General features: G+C 45.5%; 1 protein-coding gene across 2 annotated transcripts in view; it reads left to right on the forward strand.

Moving 5' to 3' along the window:
- The window catches only part of RETREG1 (reticulophagy regulator 1), a 163107-nt gene that overhangs the window by 129320 nt on the left and 13537 nt on the right, over nt 1-20250 (forward strand). For both annotated transcript variants that reach the window (XM_074987824.1, XM_074987825.1), the window contains 2 exons: nt 4204-4341; nt 18455-18519. In XM_074987824.1, coding sequence (XP_074843925.1) covers nt 4204-4341; nt 18455-18519 — 203 coding nt within the window. The remainder of the gene's footprint in view (nt 1-4203; nt 4342-18454; nt 18520-20250) is intronic.

The following is a 20250-nucleotide window of genomic DNA, read 5'->3' on the forward strand; positions in this document are numbered from 1 at the left end:
AGGGCGCTAGCCTTCTATATAGACAGGACCAAGTCCTTCCGAAAAACGGATAGACTCCTAGTCTCTCTCACTCCCAAATCGAAAGGAGAAGGTCTTTCTTCACAGAGAATCTCGAAGCACATCGTATCCTGCATAAAAATGTGCTACGAACTCAAAAAGACTCCTTTACTGGCCACGCCTAGGGCTCATTCCACTAGGGCGGTGGCGGCATCAACAGCCTTTTTCAAGGGCGTTGCGCTAAAGGACATTTGCAGAGCGGCGACCTGGTTATCCTATGACACCTTCGCCAAACATTACGCCCTTCACAGGGTATTCCAAGAGGATACCCGTCTCTTGGCAGCGGTCCGCTCGGGGACAAGCTGCACATAATCCGATTACCCACCTCCTATCTTGGGTTACTGCTGGGTAGTCACCTAATGTGGAGCACCCACGGGGACACTCGAAGAAGAAAGAAAGGTTACTCACCGTAGTAACGGTGGTTCTTCGAGATGTGTCCCCGTGGGTGCTCCACTACCTGCCCATCCTCCCCGCTTCAGATCTCTGTTTAGTGTTTTGCAGGAGCATCCGAGGCGGTTGGTCAAGGAACTGGCGGGGACCGGATCGCGACGTGGCCAGGAGCACGCAAGGGAGCGGCGCGCACCAGCCCATGTGCGGTCCGGCAGAAACTGCTTGGAAGATCCGATCTGCGGCGCCGGGCGAGCCCGACACCTAATGTGGAGCACCCACGGGGACACATCTCGAAGAACCACCGTTACTACGGTGAGTAACCTTTCTTTCCATATCTTATTTGTTTTACATTTCTTTTTCATAAAAATCTTCAAGCTTTAAAGGAGGACAGTCCTTTTTTGAACAATATCGTCCTTTCTCTTTTTGTTTAAAAGAACACTAACCATGCTTCTGTAGGCTGTGACGTTGATATTTTGTTATGTGTTTGTACTTAATTTTTAATTTTTATTCTTAATTATAGGGTTGTTAAACATCGCACTGTCAGAAGGGCATTAGTTATTCATTCAGATGATTTTCTCTTTTTATTTTTTGTTCTTTGTAAAATAAGACATCTAAAATCCCAACTTTATAAAATCAACTTCTGAGTATTACATGCGGCAATTTTCTGTATGAAACCTTTCAACCCCACTTCCCCAAACCAGTATCTTATGTGCTTCATCAATATATGCCAAGCCCAAAAGTGTTCCGTGGCCAAATTAGATATAAAGCGATACCCTGGCATTCTTCACTTGTGAATCAGGATAGCAAAATTTGCTTCATTAAAAAAGAAGGTCAACTACACATGATGTGAATGTTGAGAGAACTTTGGGTGAGACAAGCTTTTTCAGACAGGAGGCTAACTTGTTAATTTAATATAGTCTCTAGAAAAGATGATATGATTTTATTTTTTATGTATCCATTTGTTTCCAGTATTCTTACTGTCATGTGAATTTCTGTTTTAATTTGAGTGCTTGCTCTTATTTAATCAAGTTAGGCATGTGCATACCATGTGTACAACTATTGGAAATTTTTACCCTAGCTACTACTTGTTGGTTGGCTGTGGAGCCCCCTGGAGTGGTACCGGTGTAGAGCCCAATATATGATCCTGCCAACCCAACCAACCCTCAGTTCCATTTTTAGTGCCAGTGACATCTGTTGGAACTGTACTTTGTTGCTATGTCATAACTCCCTAGCTCTTGGTTGTGTAAATAGTTGTAAATAATTTTCCTTTAGAGTATTTGATTGTTGTAGTTAGGGTTAGTAGTAAGCTGGTGGGAAAAAGATCTCCCTCCTCTCTCTGTCTCTCCTCGGGGACTTGGTGTAATATGACAGGGTTCTGGGCACAGCTAAGGAAATCAAACCAAGATAAAATTGCTTAAATCTGGGCCACTTACAGCTCAGGCTGCAATTTTCTTCTCAGTAAAGCAAAATCAAACCAGCCACAAAAATGCATCTGCCAGCCTCACTGGCCAGCCTGAAGCCACACAAGCAAACCCACAGATTTCCCAGCTTTCTCAAAATGCCCAGTCCAACATCCCCTTACTCGGGTGACAGGTTCTTAAAACCTATTTCACCAATTCAACACAGATTCTCCTGGGCCCCAAAGGGTCCAGCCACAGTTCCATGTGAGTATATACTTGGATCTTACCCAAATCACCATTCCGTGCCAATCCTTTGGAATCTGAAGGTTTATTAACAAAGAAAGAAAAAAAATAGGGTAAGAGACAAAAATTGTTAAAGTGATACTTTACACACATCAATTACAGATATTGATGCAGGCCAGCAATATTATATACTGATTCTTGAAAGCCTCTGATAGTACACTCCATAATGGGCATGATTCCAGCTTACTGGAGAACTGGAACACTGGATCCTTGCATTCTGGAACACTGAATTCTGGAACTGGAACCTGAATCCCCAGATGGTCACTCCAAAGGCCCTCTCATAGTTTTTCCATTTGGAGGGAAAAAGTCCTTTCTTCTTCCCATAGGCCCTTGTGGGTCAGGGTCATCTGACACAGGTAAGCCACTGTAGCAAACTGCCATTTGTTGCTGTTTTTGCTTGCACATCCCAGTCCCTTTGCATAATATGTGGTATGGGTGCCTGGGCATTAGATTTCAATTCCATTGTTCAGCCCATGTCACCTGACCAGTGGGCTGCATTCCCTTGACAAGTCACAAATTCCTGAGATGTGTATTTGACCTCTGAGCTGTTCACCTTTTCAGTCTCTCACTCCTCCTAGGTCATGATCTCCTTGACAATTTCATTTATGTTCATGGTCATTAGGTTGCCCCACCACCCATTACAGCACATTCCATATGAGCTCAGGACTCTTCAGCTGCCTTCCTCACTCATGTTCCTCTCCAGAAAATCTGTCAAGCTACAACATGGCCTTCTGTACACCTTTCATGTTACACTGTGCTATTGTGCAACAGTCCAGTCTTGGGGCTGCTGTCCTCAAGTCAGCCACACATTGACTCCAACTCCTCCTCCTGGATATGGCTTGTGATTACCTAATTTGAATAGCTGTGAGCAAGCACTCGAAAAATAAAAAACGGATACTCACTTTTGCAACTGTTCTTCTTCTTTATCTATTCAATACCCTATTGATCTAAACTGTTTATCCATTCAATACCCACCCACCTGCCACACTGTCAGAACAGCTGGCAAGAAAGAACTGAGGGTCAGTTCTGTCTACAGGTTATACGTAGGGCTCCATAATGGCACCACTCCAGGGGACTCCACAGCCAACCCATCAGGTGGCAGGTAGGGTAAAACTTTCCAACAGTCATGCTCACATGCACATACACACAACTAACCTGAATAGATATGAGCAAAATATCTCAAAGAACAACAATTACAAAGGCAAGTAACTGGTTTTTCTTTGGTAATAAAGTTACTAATTTTTACTGTAAATATATCTAATTAATGTGTATTTAGCAGAGCTGTGTTCTAAGGTTAATTAGTAAACTGCAGTGTATCGTTCCATTGGGAACACCAGACCTGGTAGTTCTGTGAGTGTTCACTGAATAAGGGATTGATTTTGTAGGTAATAGTCCCAGGACACGTGAGTTGGTGTGCGCCTGTCGCTAACCTGTACAGACAGAGGGAAGCCTGGAAGGTAGTGCTTGTATCAGGAAGCTGATCCACGGTAGGTACAGAGTCAGACAAGAGCTCTTCAAACTTAAAACGGGTAGTGGTGTGAGGTGCCTTGCAACCCTGGCTACTCTGGAGAAGTGTCACAGTGATATCATTTGCTTCCACTTTTCACTAGGAATGGATAAAGAACAGGAGGAAGAGGACTTAACTGTTCATTTGTTTTGAAGAGCATGTAGATCCCTGTGAGAGGGCTTGGACTGATCTCACTAGAGACTAAAGTTCTGCCTATCCAGATAGATTATGGCATAGTCAGCAACTGTAGAAAACTTTGCTTACCCAGACCTCCATAGAGTGCATTTATGGGAGGGCAAGAGAGAGGTTTATTCAGTGTCAGTGCCCAGTCCTCTAGAAAGACGGTGCCAGTTTATGTGAATATAATGGTGATTTTTGTGATGTGGACTGTAGGGATTGTACTAAGACCAGTAACTGTTTGGATCTGGCATTTATTGTTGTTTAAGTTACATAAGGAGAAGTACATTTTGGTGTAATTTTTAGTTAGTGACTAAAACAAAAATATTTGAATAACCTTTCTCTTTATATCTTCATATTGTGTTACAGTACTATGTGCCTTTTTATGCCCGCTGTTCAAGTGCAATGAATTTGGGCAGAAGGTGAGCAGCAAAATCAAGTCAGTTCTGCTGAAACTGGATTTTGGAATTGGGGACTATCTCAACCAAAAGAAGAGAGAGCGATTGGGTAAGTAATTAATGTGAGGGGCAGGTGTTTTGTTTTGACCCATGTGCAGCCCCAACTATTGTACATCTAAAATTAGGCAAAAATCTCCTCATATTTTAATCATCACAGTTCCTCTTTTGAAATCAAGTACAGGGTGAACCTCTCTCATCTGGCACCCTGGGGACCTGACCAGTGCCAAACGAGAGAATTTGCCAGACTGTAGGAGGTCAATATTGTTTAGCAAACTTTTTACATCAGGCCCTCCTTTTTATCCCTGCTGTTAACTGGGGGCCCCAACCTGTCTAATAAAATTCAAACCAACGGAAATTTCAGTTACGTTCATATGAAAAAAAAAACCCTTTCAGCAGATAAAATAAACTAAGTATGTAGAATGTAAAAACTATTATTAGTCAGGATATAAATGCAAATATACATATATAAAAACTGATGTATTTCAAAAATTTTAATGAGCTGGAAAGTGCTTATTTTTATATTTTATACATGCATACACACACTTCAGTGAGATGGAGAGTATTTTTACATATATAAAAAATCTTTATCTTGCTGTTGCAAGAGCCTTTCCCACCCACTCTCCAGTGGGGCGGGGGAGCGGAATAACAGTTAATGGTTGTTTAAAGAGCCTGCTCCTCACCCCTTTTCCAGCCCTCCCAGGCAGCCTTTTAAAGTTAAAAGAACAAAACAAAAGATCGACATAATTGCACTTAAAAAAATAGAAAGCAAGCAAGCAAGCCATGGCCTCTCTCTCTCAGGAAGCATAACAAAGGGACTGTCCTGGTGAAAGCACACACCTCTTAACCCCCCTTAGATGCCTCTGCAACAGTGAGTCCCAGCTTGTTCAGGCTTGGGAGATGGAGGCAGGAGGGTTGGCAACACAAGTCAGCAGATCCTAAAGAAGCTGCAGGGAGGCAGCAGAGGCCCCTGCTGGGATGTGGGCAGTTATGCTGGCCCTCTGCCAATGGCCCAGGTTGCAGAGGCAGGGAGGCAGGCAGTGCTGCCCGGGACAGCTGAGCTGACAGAAGCTGTGGAGAGGCAGCAGAGGACCCCCTTGGGTGTGGCGGGGGTGATTGTGCTGTGCCCTCCCCCTTTTCAAATTTTGTGCCCCATCCAGCCTGTGCACCCTGATCTAGCACATTACCAACACTTACGCTGCTTACTGGGCTCTTAGAAGATATTTAGAGGTAAATTACATCTAAATAACAGCACAGAGCATTGAGAGCCAGGACTGGTGGCTGTAAACAAACTTTATGGGACCACAGAAAACTTGATCACACCCCCGATATGTGATCATATGGCTAACAAAAATCATGCCAGATTATGGATGTTGCCAGATGAGAGAGTTCTGGATTAGAATGTTCAACCTGTATGAGTATATTTGTCATTACTGGAAGTTTAAGCTAAAGGCTTGGAACAGAATTTGAACAGTTTATGTCAGACTGATCAGTTAGGATGGGATGAGGTGTTTTCTCTTCTCATTAGACTTGATCTGCCCCATATATTTAGGAAAACTGCTAGTCTTAAAATATGAAACATTAATCTGGCTACTTTGCATAACTGTGTACTTTGAAATAATCAAGTTCTTTGAGAGTTGCTGGGGGTGCTCCACCTTAGGTGCATCAGCACTGCTGCACGCACAGGCCAAAGATTTTCATAGCAGTGCCCCTCAGCCGCCTGCCCACACATGCAGAACATAGGCTCGAGATGCCTGTGACAGCGATTGTGCATGTGCAGGCAGCCTGTCACCTCAGTTCTCTTCTCCACAGGGGCTCTGGTTGCATTTCCCTCTCGCTTCCTCAGCTGTCCGACCTGAAAAACAGACAGACAATCAGTTGAGATAAGAAGAAGAGTCTTTAAACAGAGTCTGTAAACCTCAGACTTTGAAAGCTTTTTTTTTTTTTTTAAAAAAAAGGGGGGGAATGGAAAGGAAGGAAACTGACAATAAGGAGGGCTGCTGACAAGGCTTCTCCTTAAGCAGCCTCAGCTGTTAGCTGGCTCCCCTTTAAAGTGCAGCCAGCCACTCACACATGCCACTCACCCTCTCCCCTTCCTTCACAACTGTCCTCCAGCCACTCACTCATGCCAAGGTTTTAAAAACTGCTCTGCCTGTTGTGTCTCAGTCCCTCTGTCAGACAGCCACTCATGCTGTGTCTGGTGCTTGGGACACCAGTACAAAACTGAATGTTCTCCTCACTGCAGGCTCCTGGAGTAGGCTTTGGCTCCTGCAGAGCAAATGGACTCCCTCGTCAGGTGCGGACCACAGGGGATCGAGAGCACTGACAGAGGTTTGCCACAGACAAGCTCTACAAAGAGGGGAGACTCCCCAGAGGGAGTATGCTTCATCAGGCTCTGTTCCCGAGAGCGCAAGGGACTGCATCAAAACACTGTGCTGCCACCCTCTCTGCAGTTAAGGGGGCAGCCCAGGTGTCCTTGCCCAAGAGGTGAGAGAAGGAGAGGACCCAACCCTCCTTCTCTAAAGCAGTGAGGCTCTTTAATAAGCCCTCTGCCTCAGCGCAGCAGACTAACCCAGTAATTGACAAGAGCATACCAGCATCTGCTTTCACTTCTCCAGCCTGTACATGGAGAAATGCTAAGAAGCATGACAAACCTCTGTCAGCCACTACAGTCCCTTCTCTCCTCTCGGTACCTATGGTGCAGGGGGCTCCGGTATCAATACCACCACCCCTCACGCTGCTGCCTTGCACTTCAACAGAGGAGCTCTTTATTACCTCTGCTCCAAGCACTCATCTGCTGAGAGCTGTTTACATAGCCTGAGGCTCTCCTACTGTGACACCCCGGCAACTGGTTTTTCTAGTTCGTCAGATTCGGAGGACTGCATGCCTCCTCGGAAAAGTATTAGGCATCCTATGATGCCATAGCCACAACACTAGCAACACCACTGGGCACCCCCACCTATATCACCCAGCTGGCTCTATTGGGACCCATGGGGGGCATTCAGACAACAGCCTTGGCCACAGTCCGTCTGAGATCGAAGAATGTGCCTCACATTCAAGGGGGGGAGGACCACTCACCCTCTCCCCTTCCTTCACACCTGCCCTCTCCATCTTCGATTGCTTCAGTGGTACAACTTGCGATCTTAGATTACAATTCCAAGTCCTTTCAGGACCTCTTTAGGAAAGCCACACACACAATCAAAATACCCCTGCCAACATCAGGGGACTTTGAACACAAATGGACAAACATTCTCCAGAAATCTCTGCATAAAAGACTGGCAATTCCAATTAATGAGGTTCTTCTAGAGCCAACCAAACTCCTCTGGAACACACCAGCCTCGATCATGCCTACCTCAGAGAGGCTAGAGCACAAACACTGCATTGCGCCCTCAAGTGCAGGTTCCTTTTCTTGCACCCTCACTGCAATTCATTAATAGTGGATGCAGTAAATCATCAGGGAAAGCAACACAATTACAGGGTCAACCCTAGGGCAAAGAATGGACAAGGCTGGACACAAAGCATACTCCTCAGCCAGCCTACAATTTTCAATTGCCAGTTATATGGCCCTGCTAACCAACTACACTCATCACGTTTTCAACCAGCTCTACACCTTCTCTGATGCAATTCCTGATAACAAAGCAGAACAATACAAGGTGCTCATGAGCAAAGGCTGTCTAATCTTAAAAACAGCCCTGCAATCAGCATTAGATTCAGCAGATACTGCAGCCAGGTCCCTAGCATCTGCAGTAGTCATGAGGTGAGTGTCCTGGCTACAACTGTCCAGGTTCCCAAAAGAGGTTCAGGCCATGGTGCAAGACCTGCCCTTTGAGAGGTCTTGCCTTTTGCTGAGAGTGTTCATAAGACTTTATGGAAAGAGTCAAGTATGACTTGTCTACTCTGAGCTTCCATTCAACCACTTCAAAGTGCCCCCGAAACAGACAATCCAACTACAGTTACAAGGCACTGGCCTTTAGAATTATAGAATTCCAGGGCTGGAAGGGACCTCATGAGGTCGTCTAGTCCAGCCCTCTGCCTAAAGCAGGATCAATCCCATCTAAATCATCTCAGTCATGACTATGTCAAGCTCAGACTTAAAAACCTCTAGGATGGAGATTCCACCACCTCTCTAGGCAATGCATTCCAGTCTTTCATCACCCTCCTGAAATAGTTTTTCTTAATATCCAACCTATTCTTCTCCCTCTGTAACTTCAGACCATTGCTCCTTGTTCTGTCATCTGTCACCATTGACAACAGTCTCTCTCCGTCCTCTTTAGACACACCCTCCCCCGCTTCAGAAAGTTGAAGGCTGCTATCAAATTGCCCCTCAGTCATCTTCTCTTCTGCAAACTACATAAGCCCAAATCTCTGTCTGTCCTCATAGATCATGTTCGTTGTTCTCCACTGAACCCTCTCCAATGCGTCCACATCCTTTCTATACTGGGTGGCCCAGAACTGGACACAGTTCTCCAGAAGAGGACTTACCAGAGCCAAGTGGGGGAATGATAACGTCTCTAGATCTGCTGGAAATGCTTCTCCGAATGCACCCCAATATGCCATTAGCCTTCTTGGCTACAAGGACACACTGTTGACTCATAGCAAGCCTCTCATCTACTGTAATCCCCAGGTCTTTTTCTCCTGCACTGTTACTTAGCCAGTCGGTCCCCTGGCTGCAACAGTGCTTGGGAATCTTCCGTCCTAAGTGCAGGACTCTGCACTTCTCCTTGTTGAACCTCATCCTGTCTAGGTCACTCTGCACCCTATTCCTACCCTCCAATATATCTGTCTGACCCCCTGGCTAAGTGTCATCTACAAATTTGCTGAGGGTGCAATCCATCCCCTCATCCAGCTCATTAATAAGGATGCAGAACAGTACTGGCCCTTGAACTGGTCCTTGAGGCACTCCACTTGAAACCGGCCACCAACCAGACACTGAGCCATTGACCCCTTCCCGTTGAGCCTGTCTGTCAAGCCAGTTTTCTATCCATCTTACCATCCATGTATCCAATCCATACTTCCTTAATTTATGGGCAAGAATGTTGTGGGAGACTATCAAAACCTAAGTCAAGGTGTATCACATGCATTGTCTTCCCCATGTCCACAGACACAGTTAGCACATCATATAAGCTAAGCATCATATAATCAGATTGGTCAGGCATGACTTGCCCTTGGTGAATCCATGTTGACTACTCTTGATCACTTTCCCCTCTTCCAAGTGCTCCAAAATGGATTCCTTGAGGATTCCCTCCATGATTTTTCCAGGGACTGAGGTGAGGTTGACTGGTCTGTAGTTCCCTGGATTGTTCTTCTTTCCTTTTTTAAAGATGGGCACTACATTCACCTTTTTCCAATCATCCGGGACCTCTCCCAATCTCCATGAGTCTTCAAAGGTAATAGCCAAAGGCTTTGCAATGGTATCTGCCAATTCCCTCAGTACCCTTGATGCATTAAATCCAGACCCCTGGATTTGTGTGTGTTTAGCTTTTCTAAATAGCTCTTAACCTGTACTTTCCTCACGGAAGGCTGCCCACCTCCTTCCCATACTGCATTGCCTACTGCCATAGTCAGGGAGCTGACCTTGTCCGTGAAGACTGAGGCAAAAAAAGCATTGAGTACTTCAGCCTTTCTCACATCATCTGTCACCAGGTTACCTCCCTCATCCAGCAATGCCCCACACACTCCCTGATAACCTTATTGTTTAACATAGCTGTAGAGGCCCTTCTTGTTGCCCTTCACATTCCTTACTAGCTGCAGTCCCAATTGTGCTTTCGCTTTTCTGATTACTGCCCCCCCGGCATTCTTCAGCCATTTATTTATATTCATCCTTACTCATCTGTCCGAGTTTCTACTTCTTATATGCATCCTTTTTGAGTTTAAGCTCTTCAAGGATTTCCCTTGTTAGCCAAGCTGGTTGCCTAACATATTTGCTTCTCGTACAGCAGATCAAGATTGTTTGTTCCTGTGACCTCTTTAAAATATTGCCACTTCTCCTGAACTCTTTACCTCTTCATATTAGCTTTCCAGGGGATCCTGTCCATTAGTTCTCTCAGGGAATTGAAGTCTGCTCTTCTGAAATCAAGGGTCTGTATTTTACTGCTCACTTTTTTTCCTTTTGTCAGAATCCTGAAATCCACTATCTCGTGATCACTGCAGCCCAGGTTGCCTCCTACTGTTTCTTCCCTGTTTGTGAGCAGCAGGTCAAGCTGCACCTGGCCCTGGTCAGTTCCTCCAGCACTTGTACCAGGAAGTTATCCCCAACATTCTCCAGAAACTTCCTGGATTGTTTGTGAGCTGTTGTATTGGTCTCCCAACAAATGTCTGGGTGATTAAAGGCTCCCATGAGAACCAGCATCTGTTATTTGGAAGCTTTTCTTAGTTGTCTGAAGAAATTCTCATCTACCTGATCTGGTGGCCTGTAGCAGACACTGAACACTACATTGCATCTGTTGCTTCTGCTTCTAACCTTAACCCAAAGACATTCAACTGTCTCTTTCCATGAATTGGAGCTCTGAACAATCATACTGCTCTCTCAGATAAATTACAACCCCTCCTCCTGTTCTCCCTTGCCTGCCCATCCAGAACAGTTTATACCCTTCCATGACGGTGCTCCAGTTATGTGAGTCATGCCACCAAGTCTCTGTTATTCCAATTACCCCATACTTCCTTGACTGTGACAGGGCTTCTAATTCCTCCTGTGTGCTCCCCAGGCTTCTTGCATTTATGTGCAAACATCTTAGATAATAAACTGATTGACCTACTTTCTCCTTTCGAATGAGTGCTCCTCCTTTGTTGTGCCTTCTTCCTTCCCCACGTACCTCAGGGCTTGGGTCACTGTCCCCCGACTAACCTAGTTTAAAGCCCTCCTCACTAGGTTTGCAAGCCTGCTCGCAAAGAGGCTCTTTCCTCTCTTCTTTAGGTGGATCCCATCACTTCCTAGAAATCCTTGGTCTCAAAACAAAATCCCATAGTCAACAAAACCAAATCCCTCTCTCTGATGCCACCTGCACAAGGACACATTTATTTCCATAATTTGACTATCTCTACCTGGACCCATTCCTTCAACAGCGAGGATAGATCAGAATACCACCTGCAGTCCATATTCTTTGATCTTTCTTCCCAGACTTACATAATCTGCAGTGATCCGCTCAAGGTCGTTCTTTGCTGTGTCATTGGTTCCTACATGGAGAAGTATGAAGGGGTAATAATTCTCAGGTTTGATGATTTCTGGAAGTCTTTCTGTCACATCCTGGATTCTAGCTCCTCGTAAGCAGCAAACTTCCTGAGATTCCAGGTCTGGCTGACAGATGACTGACTCAGTCCCTCTTAGGAGGGAATCCCCGACCATCACCACCTGTCGTCTTCTCTTCACGGAGGTGGTTGTAGAACCACAATCCCTAGGACTACTCATCCCATGCCCTTCCAGCCAGTGGCGTCTTCCTCTGATTCCTTCTCTGAGAGATGTCTGTCACAGCATCCTCCACGGTATCAACCATGCAAAGAACGTGAAAGTGGTTGCTTACCTCTACAGGAACTGGAGATAACTGAATTGGCTTTCGTCTCCTGGAGGTTACACGCTTCCAGTTTTCTCCCTTGGTTTCTTTTTCTCTCGTTGGTTGCTCAGCCTGCTTGCCTGCACTACTAAATGATGCCTTCTATCAAGGACATTTTCACCTTCTCTGATGGACTGAAGGGTTGATATTTGCTCCTCACGTCCTCTAACCTTGTCTTCCAAGATGGCGACCAGCTTGCACTTGATGCATACGAAATCCCTTCTGTCTTCTGGGAGGAAAGCAAACATAACACATATAGTGCAGGTCACAACAGCTGACTTGTCAGTAGACTTGTCACTGTCCATTTTTTTCTTTTTGCCTTCAGAGAGTTTGGTCAGAAGATATTAGAGCTGAGTTGAAGGGCAGAAGAGAAACAAAACTATAAAAAATAAATCAAATAATAATATGGGGCTCCCCCCGAGGCAGACTCCCAGGCAAACTCCCTGGTTAGCAGCCCAGCTGGTCATGCTGTCACTGGTTGCTAGCCTCTGGCTTGTGAAGACTTCTTTCCTTTGGCCCCTCCCATCCCTGGTGAGTCACAGGGGAGGGGCGTGTGCGCGCGCGCGCGCACCCACACACACACACGAGTAACTGCCACATTAACCGGAATTCAAATTCAAGCAATCAGCCTAGCAAACTGAACTTCCAATTCAGAAGCTCAAATTCACACAGACAATCAGCCTAGCAGACTGAAATTCAAATTCTAACAATCAGCCTAGCAATCAAACTCACCCACAAGGTTTCTCAATCAGTAACTGACATTCAAATTCAAACAACACAGGAAACAAACACACCCAATAGCTCTCACCTGATTCAGTGGGGTTCACGTTCTCTCCCAGGCAAACTCCACTTTGATAATAGGCAATGCCAGAAGCAGACTCGGAGGAGGCAGTCTTCAAACCGTTTACCTCCAAGCCCTGACCCTATTCCCTTTCCCGGTCCCTTTTCAGGGACCCCTCTCACGAAGTGCTGCCAATGCAAGAGAACTATTTTGGTTGGGGGCCATAGAAGAGGTACCCATCAAGAACAGGGGAATGGGATTTTATTCAAGGTACTTCCTCGTGGAAAAGGAATCAGGGGGCTGGAGACCCATATTAGATCTCACGTACCTGATCTGGCACATTCTATGTCAAAAATTCAAGATGGTAATGCTAGTCCCTATTATCCATGCTCTATGAAGAGGGAGCTGCCTCTCCACACTCAGCCTGCAAGATGCATACTTCTGTATATGAATTCACCCAGCGAGTGCCTCACATTCACCATAGAATCAAAGTACTGGGAGGGACCTACAGAGGTCATCTAGTCCAGCCCCTTGCTACAAGCAGAATCAACCCCAACTAAGTCATCTCAACCAGGACCTTGTCAAGCCGAGACTTAAAAATCTCTGGGGATGGGAATCCACCACCTCTCTAGGCAACGCATTCCATTGCTTCACCACTCTCCTGGTGAAGTAGTTTTTCCTAATACCCAACCTACACCTCTCCGTCTTAACTTCAGACCGTTGCTCCTGTCACCACTGAGAACAGTTTCTCTCCATCCTCTTAAGAGATGAGGAAGTTGAAGGGTACCATTAAATCACCCCTCAGTCTTCTCTTCTGTAAACTAGGCCCAAATCCCTCAGCCTCTCCTCATAAGTCATGTGCTCCAGCCCCTCAATCGTTTTTGTTGCCCTCTGCTGAACGTGCTCCAGCACATCCACATCTTTTTATACTGGGGGACCCAAAACTGGACACAATACTCCAGATGTGGCTCACCACTGCGGAACAGAGGGGAACAACCACTTCTCTAGATCTGCTTGCAATGCTTCTCCTAGTACATCCTAATATGCCCTTAGCCTTCATGGCTTGTGGTGGGGAATAGCTCAGTGGTTTGAGCATTGGCCTGCTAAACCCAGCATTGCGAGCCCAGTCCCTGAAGGGGCCATTTAGGCAAAAGAGGGGCATGGTGCTTTGTCCTGCCAAGAAAGCAGGGGACTGGACTCAATGACCTCCCCAGGTCCCTTACAACTCTATGGATGTGCATCTCCATATATCCTTCTCAGCCTTCTTCCTTTGGCTACAAGGGCACGCTGTTTACTCATAGGTAGCCTTTCATCCATAATAACTCCTAGGTCCCTTTCCACTGTACTGCTGCTTAGGCAGTCAGTCTACAGCCTATAACAATGTTTGGAATTCTTCTGTCCCCGGTGCAGGACTCTACACTTCTTGTTGAACCACATCAGATATCTTTTGACCCAATCCTCCAATTTATCCAGGTCACTCTGGATCATATCTCTACCCCCACAAATGAATCTACCTCTCCTGCTAGCTTAGTGTCATCCACAAACTTGCTAAGGGTGCAGTCCATTCCTTCATCCAGGTCATTAATAAAGATGTTGAACAACACCAGTCCCAGAACTGAGCCTTGGGGCACTCTGCTTGAAACCAGCCACCCTCCAGATAGTGAGCTGTTGGCCACTATCCGTTGGGCCCGACTGTCAAGCGATATTTCTATCCATCTCATAGTCCGTGGATCCATTGCAAATCAACCTTACCAATACAGGGTGCTTTGCTTCCCTTCAGCCTATGTACAGCACCATGGGTCTTTTCAAAGGTGCTTGCAGTGGTCACTGTATTCCTGAGAAGAAAGGGAGTAAACATCTTCCTCTGTCTAGACAATTGCCTGATAAGGGATCAATCCTGGGTGCAGAACGAGCAAGCAATGTCATTCACCAGGGACTCTCTTCTCTAACCTCAACCTATGCATAAACCTTCAAAAGTGAACCCTTACACCAACCTCAAGACTCTAATTCTAGGGCACTCCTAGACTGCCAGACTTCTACAACCTCTCTTCCATCACACAGGCTGAAGACGATACAAGACCTTGTCACTGGTCTGCACCTTTCACCTACTGTACCTGCCAAGCAGTTCCTGTGCCTTATAGGTCACTTGGCAGCAGCAATATCAGTGGTGCACACACGTTTACAAATGAGACACCATGCAGGCATGGTTCAGAGTGGTATTCAGGTCCCACCTACCCCGGCTGAACAAGACACTGAGAGTCCCAGCCAAGGTCAGGAGCTCTGTCACCTGGTGGACAGAACCCGGCAACATGTACATAGGAGTGCCTTTCCACAGACCCCCCCTCCTATACTCACTATCACGTTGGATGCCTCCCTCTTGGGATAGGGTGCTCATCTTGGGGACCAAGTAGTCCAGGGTATGTGGTCCCCAAACGAGCAACTGCAACACATCCATCTCATAGCATTGAGAGTAGTTCATTACATGTGCATGCACTTTTCTGCCCAGATCTCCAATACTACAGTATGCATACTAACAGACAATACTACCACCATGCATTAAATAAACAAACAGTGCAATACACTTGGAGCAACCTATGCCAGGAAGCAATACTGCTCTGGGAGTAGCATATCCCCTGTCAGATCCACATTGTTGCAGCTCACATCCCAGGCAAGAACAACATCTGGCAGACAATCTCAGTCACATTTTCTCAACAGACCATGAGTGGGAAGTCAACAGGTCCTCCATCCACCACGTTTTCCACAAGTGGGGCTTCCTGATGATAGACTTGTTTGCCACAGCTTTCAACACTCCCTGCCTGCTATTTCGCTCCAGACATGGATGAGGCTGCAACTCTCTAGGGGATGCATTCAACATCACATGGAATGCACCTTTAGCATATGCATTCCCACCGGCACCCCTCATTCAGAGTGTGATAGCCAAGATAAGGCAGGACGGAGCTCAGGTCATCCGCCCAGCACCCAGATGCCCCAGAGAAACCTGGTTTTCTGACCTGCTGCTTCTCTCCAGGCGTCATCCTCACTGCTTCCCTCCTGTTCTGATGCTCCTCACTCAGCAGAACAGCTCAATTTGCCACCCAGCCATCAGCCATCTCCACCTGCAAACATAGTGCCTGATTGGCTGATGGACCTGGAGCTCCTATGCCCACCACAGGTTTGCACGATCCTGGAAAGCAGCAAAAGCCTGACAACAAGAAAGACTTGTTCTCAAAAGTGGCAGCATTTTATATCAGGGTGCCAGTCACAATCATGAGACCCTAGGCAATCAGGGGTTCCACAAATACTCACTCACTTGACCCATTCGCCACAAATGAACCTATTATTAAGCACCATTAGGGTCTGGCTAGTTTCCGTATTGGCATTCTACCTGCTGATTCAGGACTCTTCAGTCTTTACTTACACTTGGGTCAAACAATTCCTGGAGGGCCTTCAATACCCATTTCCCCTAATTAAGGACCCAACACCAGCAGCGGACCTTAATTTAGTTCTCACATCTCTCACAGGAAAGCCCTTTGAACCATTGGCCACCTGCTTCCTGCTACATCTCTCCACAAAGGTAGCTTTCCTTGTGGCAATAACATCAGCGTGCAAGGTAGGAGAGATCAGTGCTGTCATGTCAGAGCCTTCCTACACAACCTTTTACAAAGACGAAGTGGTACTACGTGTACACCCTTAGCTCCTCCCAAAAGTGCTCACCTCATTCTATTGTAATGAGCTAGTCTGCTTACCGGTATTCTTCCCCAAACCACATGCCAGTGATGAGCACGGGCCCCAGAGTACTCTGGATCTGTATAAGACCTGCCTACGCTAACATGGAGAAACATCCTCCAGCTAATCTTTGGGCACTTTCTGTTTGGGCAGTGGCCGCATCTGCTGCCTTTCTTGAGGGTGTATCCACAGAATACTCATGCAGAGGGGCAACTTGGGCCTCTGCACATACTTTTACGTGTTGCCACGCCATACAGTCCTACTCCGACTCTCAAACCAAGTTTGGCCACTCCGTACTGTTATCGTCTGACACACAACATTTGTAGGTCCCTCCTCCAAACCTTGAAACTGCTCTGTAGTTGGACAGGGAAGAAGGAGAGATTACTCACCCTGTGCAGTAACTGGAGTTCTTCATGATAGTTGTCCCCCTGGGTGCTCCACCACTCACCCACCTCCCCTCTGCTTCAGATTTCTACCTAGGCTTCCAGATCAGAGAACAGAGGTGACAGGCTGCCTGCACATGCATAGTAGCTGTCACAGGCATCTCGAGCTTGTGCTCTGTGTGTGCGGGCAGCTGGTTGAGAGGCACTGCTATGATCATCTTTGGCCCATGAGCACAACAGTGCTGACACACCCAAGGTGGAGCACCCATGGGGATAACCATCTCGAAGAACTCCAGTTACTGTACAGGGTGTATAACTTCTTCAATTCATATTTGTTCCTCCTTCTATGCCCATAATACTCTCCAAGTAGGTGAACTGCTCCACTTCTTTCAGGTCATCCACTCCCAGTGAGATGGTGGTATTGTTGGACTGGTTGATCCTCACTGTCTTGGTCTTTCCCTTGTTAATGCTCAGTGAAGTCATTGAGGCAGGTTTGTCTAGTGTTGTGACCTTTTCTTTCATGCTTCCACGTTAGTGTGAAAGGAGGGTGACATCATCAGCAAAATCAGTGCCCTCTAGCTGTTTGAAAAGTGTCCACCGAATGCCTCGTTGATGGCCATCTATTGTCGTATTCATAATATGGTCCATTGTAATCAAGAACAGGAAAGGTGACATAGGCACCCTGACACTATGCTAAAGGATTCTGTGTTTAGCATGAACAAGTTGGCATGTCGAGGTTTCGTATGTTGACCAAATCAAGTTAATAATTTTAGATGATCTATTTGGGAAAATTTGGGACCCTGAAGAGATCCCACAAGACTGGAAACATGGCTACCTTATCAAGCTTCCAAAGAACGGCAACCTGAAGGAATACAAGAACTGCAGGGGCATCACATTACTGTCCATTCCAGGGAAAGCGTTCAGTAGGATTCTCTTGAAGAGAATAAAAATAGAAATTGATAGACAGCTCAGGGAATAACAAGCCAGCTTCTCAAGCAAGAGATCCTGTACTGAGCAAATTGCAATTCTGAGTGATCGTAGAACAGTCTATCAAGTGGATCTCCCCACTGTACCTAACCTTCGTAGACTTTGAAAATGCCTTTGACAGCATTGGTAGAGACACTTTGTGGAAACTGATGCAACATCATGGCATCCCATCCACAATTATTAATTTAATTTGTTCAATGTATGAACCCTCAACATGGCACGCTGTTCACAATGGTTTTTGCCATAGGCAGTGGGTTTGCAAGCTATTTTAAATCCATTAAATACAACCATCTAAACACTGGACAGCCAAGGTGAAATGCATGTTTTTGAATTGTAATGATTTGAATTGTTTTGTTTGTGTTAACTTGTACTCACAATGTAGTTTCAGGGATGTATTTAATCAACACGTTTCACGCAGCAAGAAGCAACAAGTTCTTAAAATTAATGAATGCAATACAGGCAGATGAGTATGTGATAAGGCATCACAGACAAATGGTGTCTTTCCTGCTATAGGTGTTACAGAATAATATCTCAAGAAATACCCAGCTTCCAAGTCAGCTTGTTTTACATCACCAGCCTAATATATGAAATTCTTTACATTAACAAATTGACCATAATACAATTGAATTATTTAATGAGTTGTATCATAACCTGCTGCACAGAGATAACAGAAGTAACTCAGAAATGCTTTGTTACCAGGGTAGGCTAGAAAATAACAAATTGTATTTTTTTTCCTTTCAGAAACCGCAAAACCAAAATCCACAGAAGATGATAGTGAATTAGACATATCAGCCCTGTGTCCCAAGGTGACTGGATTTTAGTCAGATCCTTCTATATATGTAAAAAAGCACTAAAGAGCTTGAAGACTTCTCTTCATCGTTATGCTCCATGAAAGAGTAGTTTCTTTTCTGTGAATCTGTTGTGACTAGGAACACAGCCATGTGCATCACATCATGTTCTAAAAGTGACATATCTTCATCCTGAGAACTGTACCCAGAAACTAAGTACATCTATAACTAAAGGTCCCTCAGATATCTGTGGCTCACTGTGCGATTCATCTGGGGTAGCTATGTCTGTTCTAACATGTTGCCTCCCCTATGGTATTGGCTGCATAAGAATTATACCAGAATTTTACAACAATTGAATCTATGCCACTTCTCAGGAATGGAGATACAGATTTTTATTATAATAGTATGCTATAGGCACAACTGATATCATTATAAAGCAGACTAATTCTGTTATATGCAGTGCCTCCTTTATAACATCAAGGACAGTGACAGCCCCCTTTCCAACATATGCATTAATCTTCATGGTACCACACCCACTCACATCCCACACAGACCTAGCTATAACTTTTGTACCAGGCACTCCACTTTTCAGTACTGACAGTAGCCATATGCATTTGGGGTCTAGCAGAATAATGACACCAGCCAGCTCTGCTCCTTCTTTTTGAAGTTATGATGAGGAGAAAGTAATCAGCTTTTGACCTCAGCACTCCTCTTCAAGACAAAGGTCACAGCCACAAACACTGCAACTACCAGGGCATGAATGACAGCCATTCCCATGGCTTCCAATCATCTCTCTCCCCACAACTTGACTAGGATGGGACTCATGGGCCTTTTACAGAGCCCAGCAATCTGCTCCGAGTGTACCACAAGCAGTACACTCACAGTGTCAGTTACTGTCTACTCTACCCATCTGAAATGCCAAAGGATGATTCAACTGCTATAGAGAAGGCCCCTGAAAACCAGGGATCATACATACCTCTTATCATCATCATCAGATGAGACAATCATGCCTCTATCACCAGATGCAATTTCAAATCTTTCCAAAACCTCTTCAAGAGGGTAGAAGATCCATTGGACATTTCACTGGTCAGACTCCTTGGAACCCACCATTAGTTGACAGACGTTTGCTGGCCTCTCCATGAACCAAAATCATTTTGCTAATAAATGAGGTCAGCATAGGTAATCTGGCAAACCCCAGCCTCAACCTTGTCATCCTCTGAAGAGCAGATCACAGATATTATGGGCCAGCCAAGGAGTGGAGTTCCTGTTCTCCCACCTTACTGCAAACCCTCTAGTCTTGGATGTGCTACATCATAAAGGCAGGCAAACCCAGTACAAGACAACAGCCTACAACAAGGTCTTGAAAAGCCTGGACATCTTTGGCAGAAAGTTGTACTCCTCTGTCTCCTTATAGTTTCTCATTGCCAACTGTTTAGCCCTATTGGCCCTTACAGTCTTTTTGAGAAAACGGGATCATTTATTGAACAGTTGCCAGAAGATAAAAGAGAAAACTATACGGCAAGCATAGCAGAGGGATCACATAGCAAAAACAGCCTTACAGGTATCTCTTCACTCTTACAACACTGTGGCCAGATCCATAGCAACAGCAGTTCTGATGTGCAGAACATCATAGTTCTACCTCTCTGACTTCCCAAAAAAAAGATACAAACAACTCTTTGCAGAGAATACCGTTGGCATCCCTACACAAGGTTTCAGCCTCTGATGATGATGCATACATCATCTAATAGA

Source organism: Carettochelys insculpta, chromosome 2 (assembly GCF_033958435.1).
Source record: "Carettochelys insculpta isolate YL-2023 chromosome 2, ASM3395843v1, whole genome shotgun sequence".
Classification (NCBI taxonomy): domain Eukaryota; kingdom Metazoa; phylum Chordata; order Testudines; family Carettochelyidae; genus Carettochelys; species Carettochelys insculpta.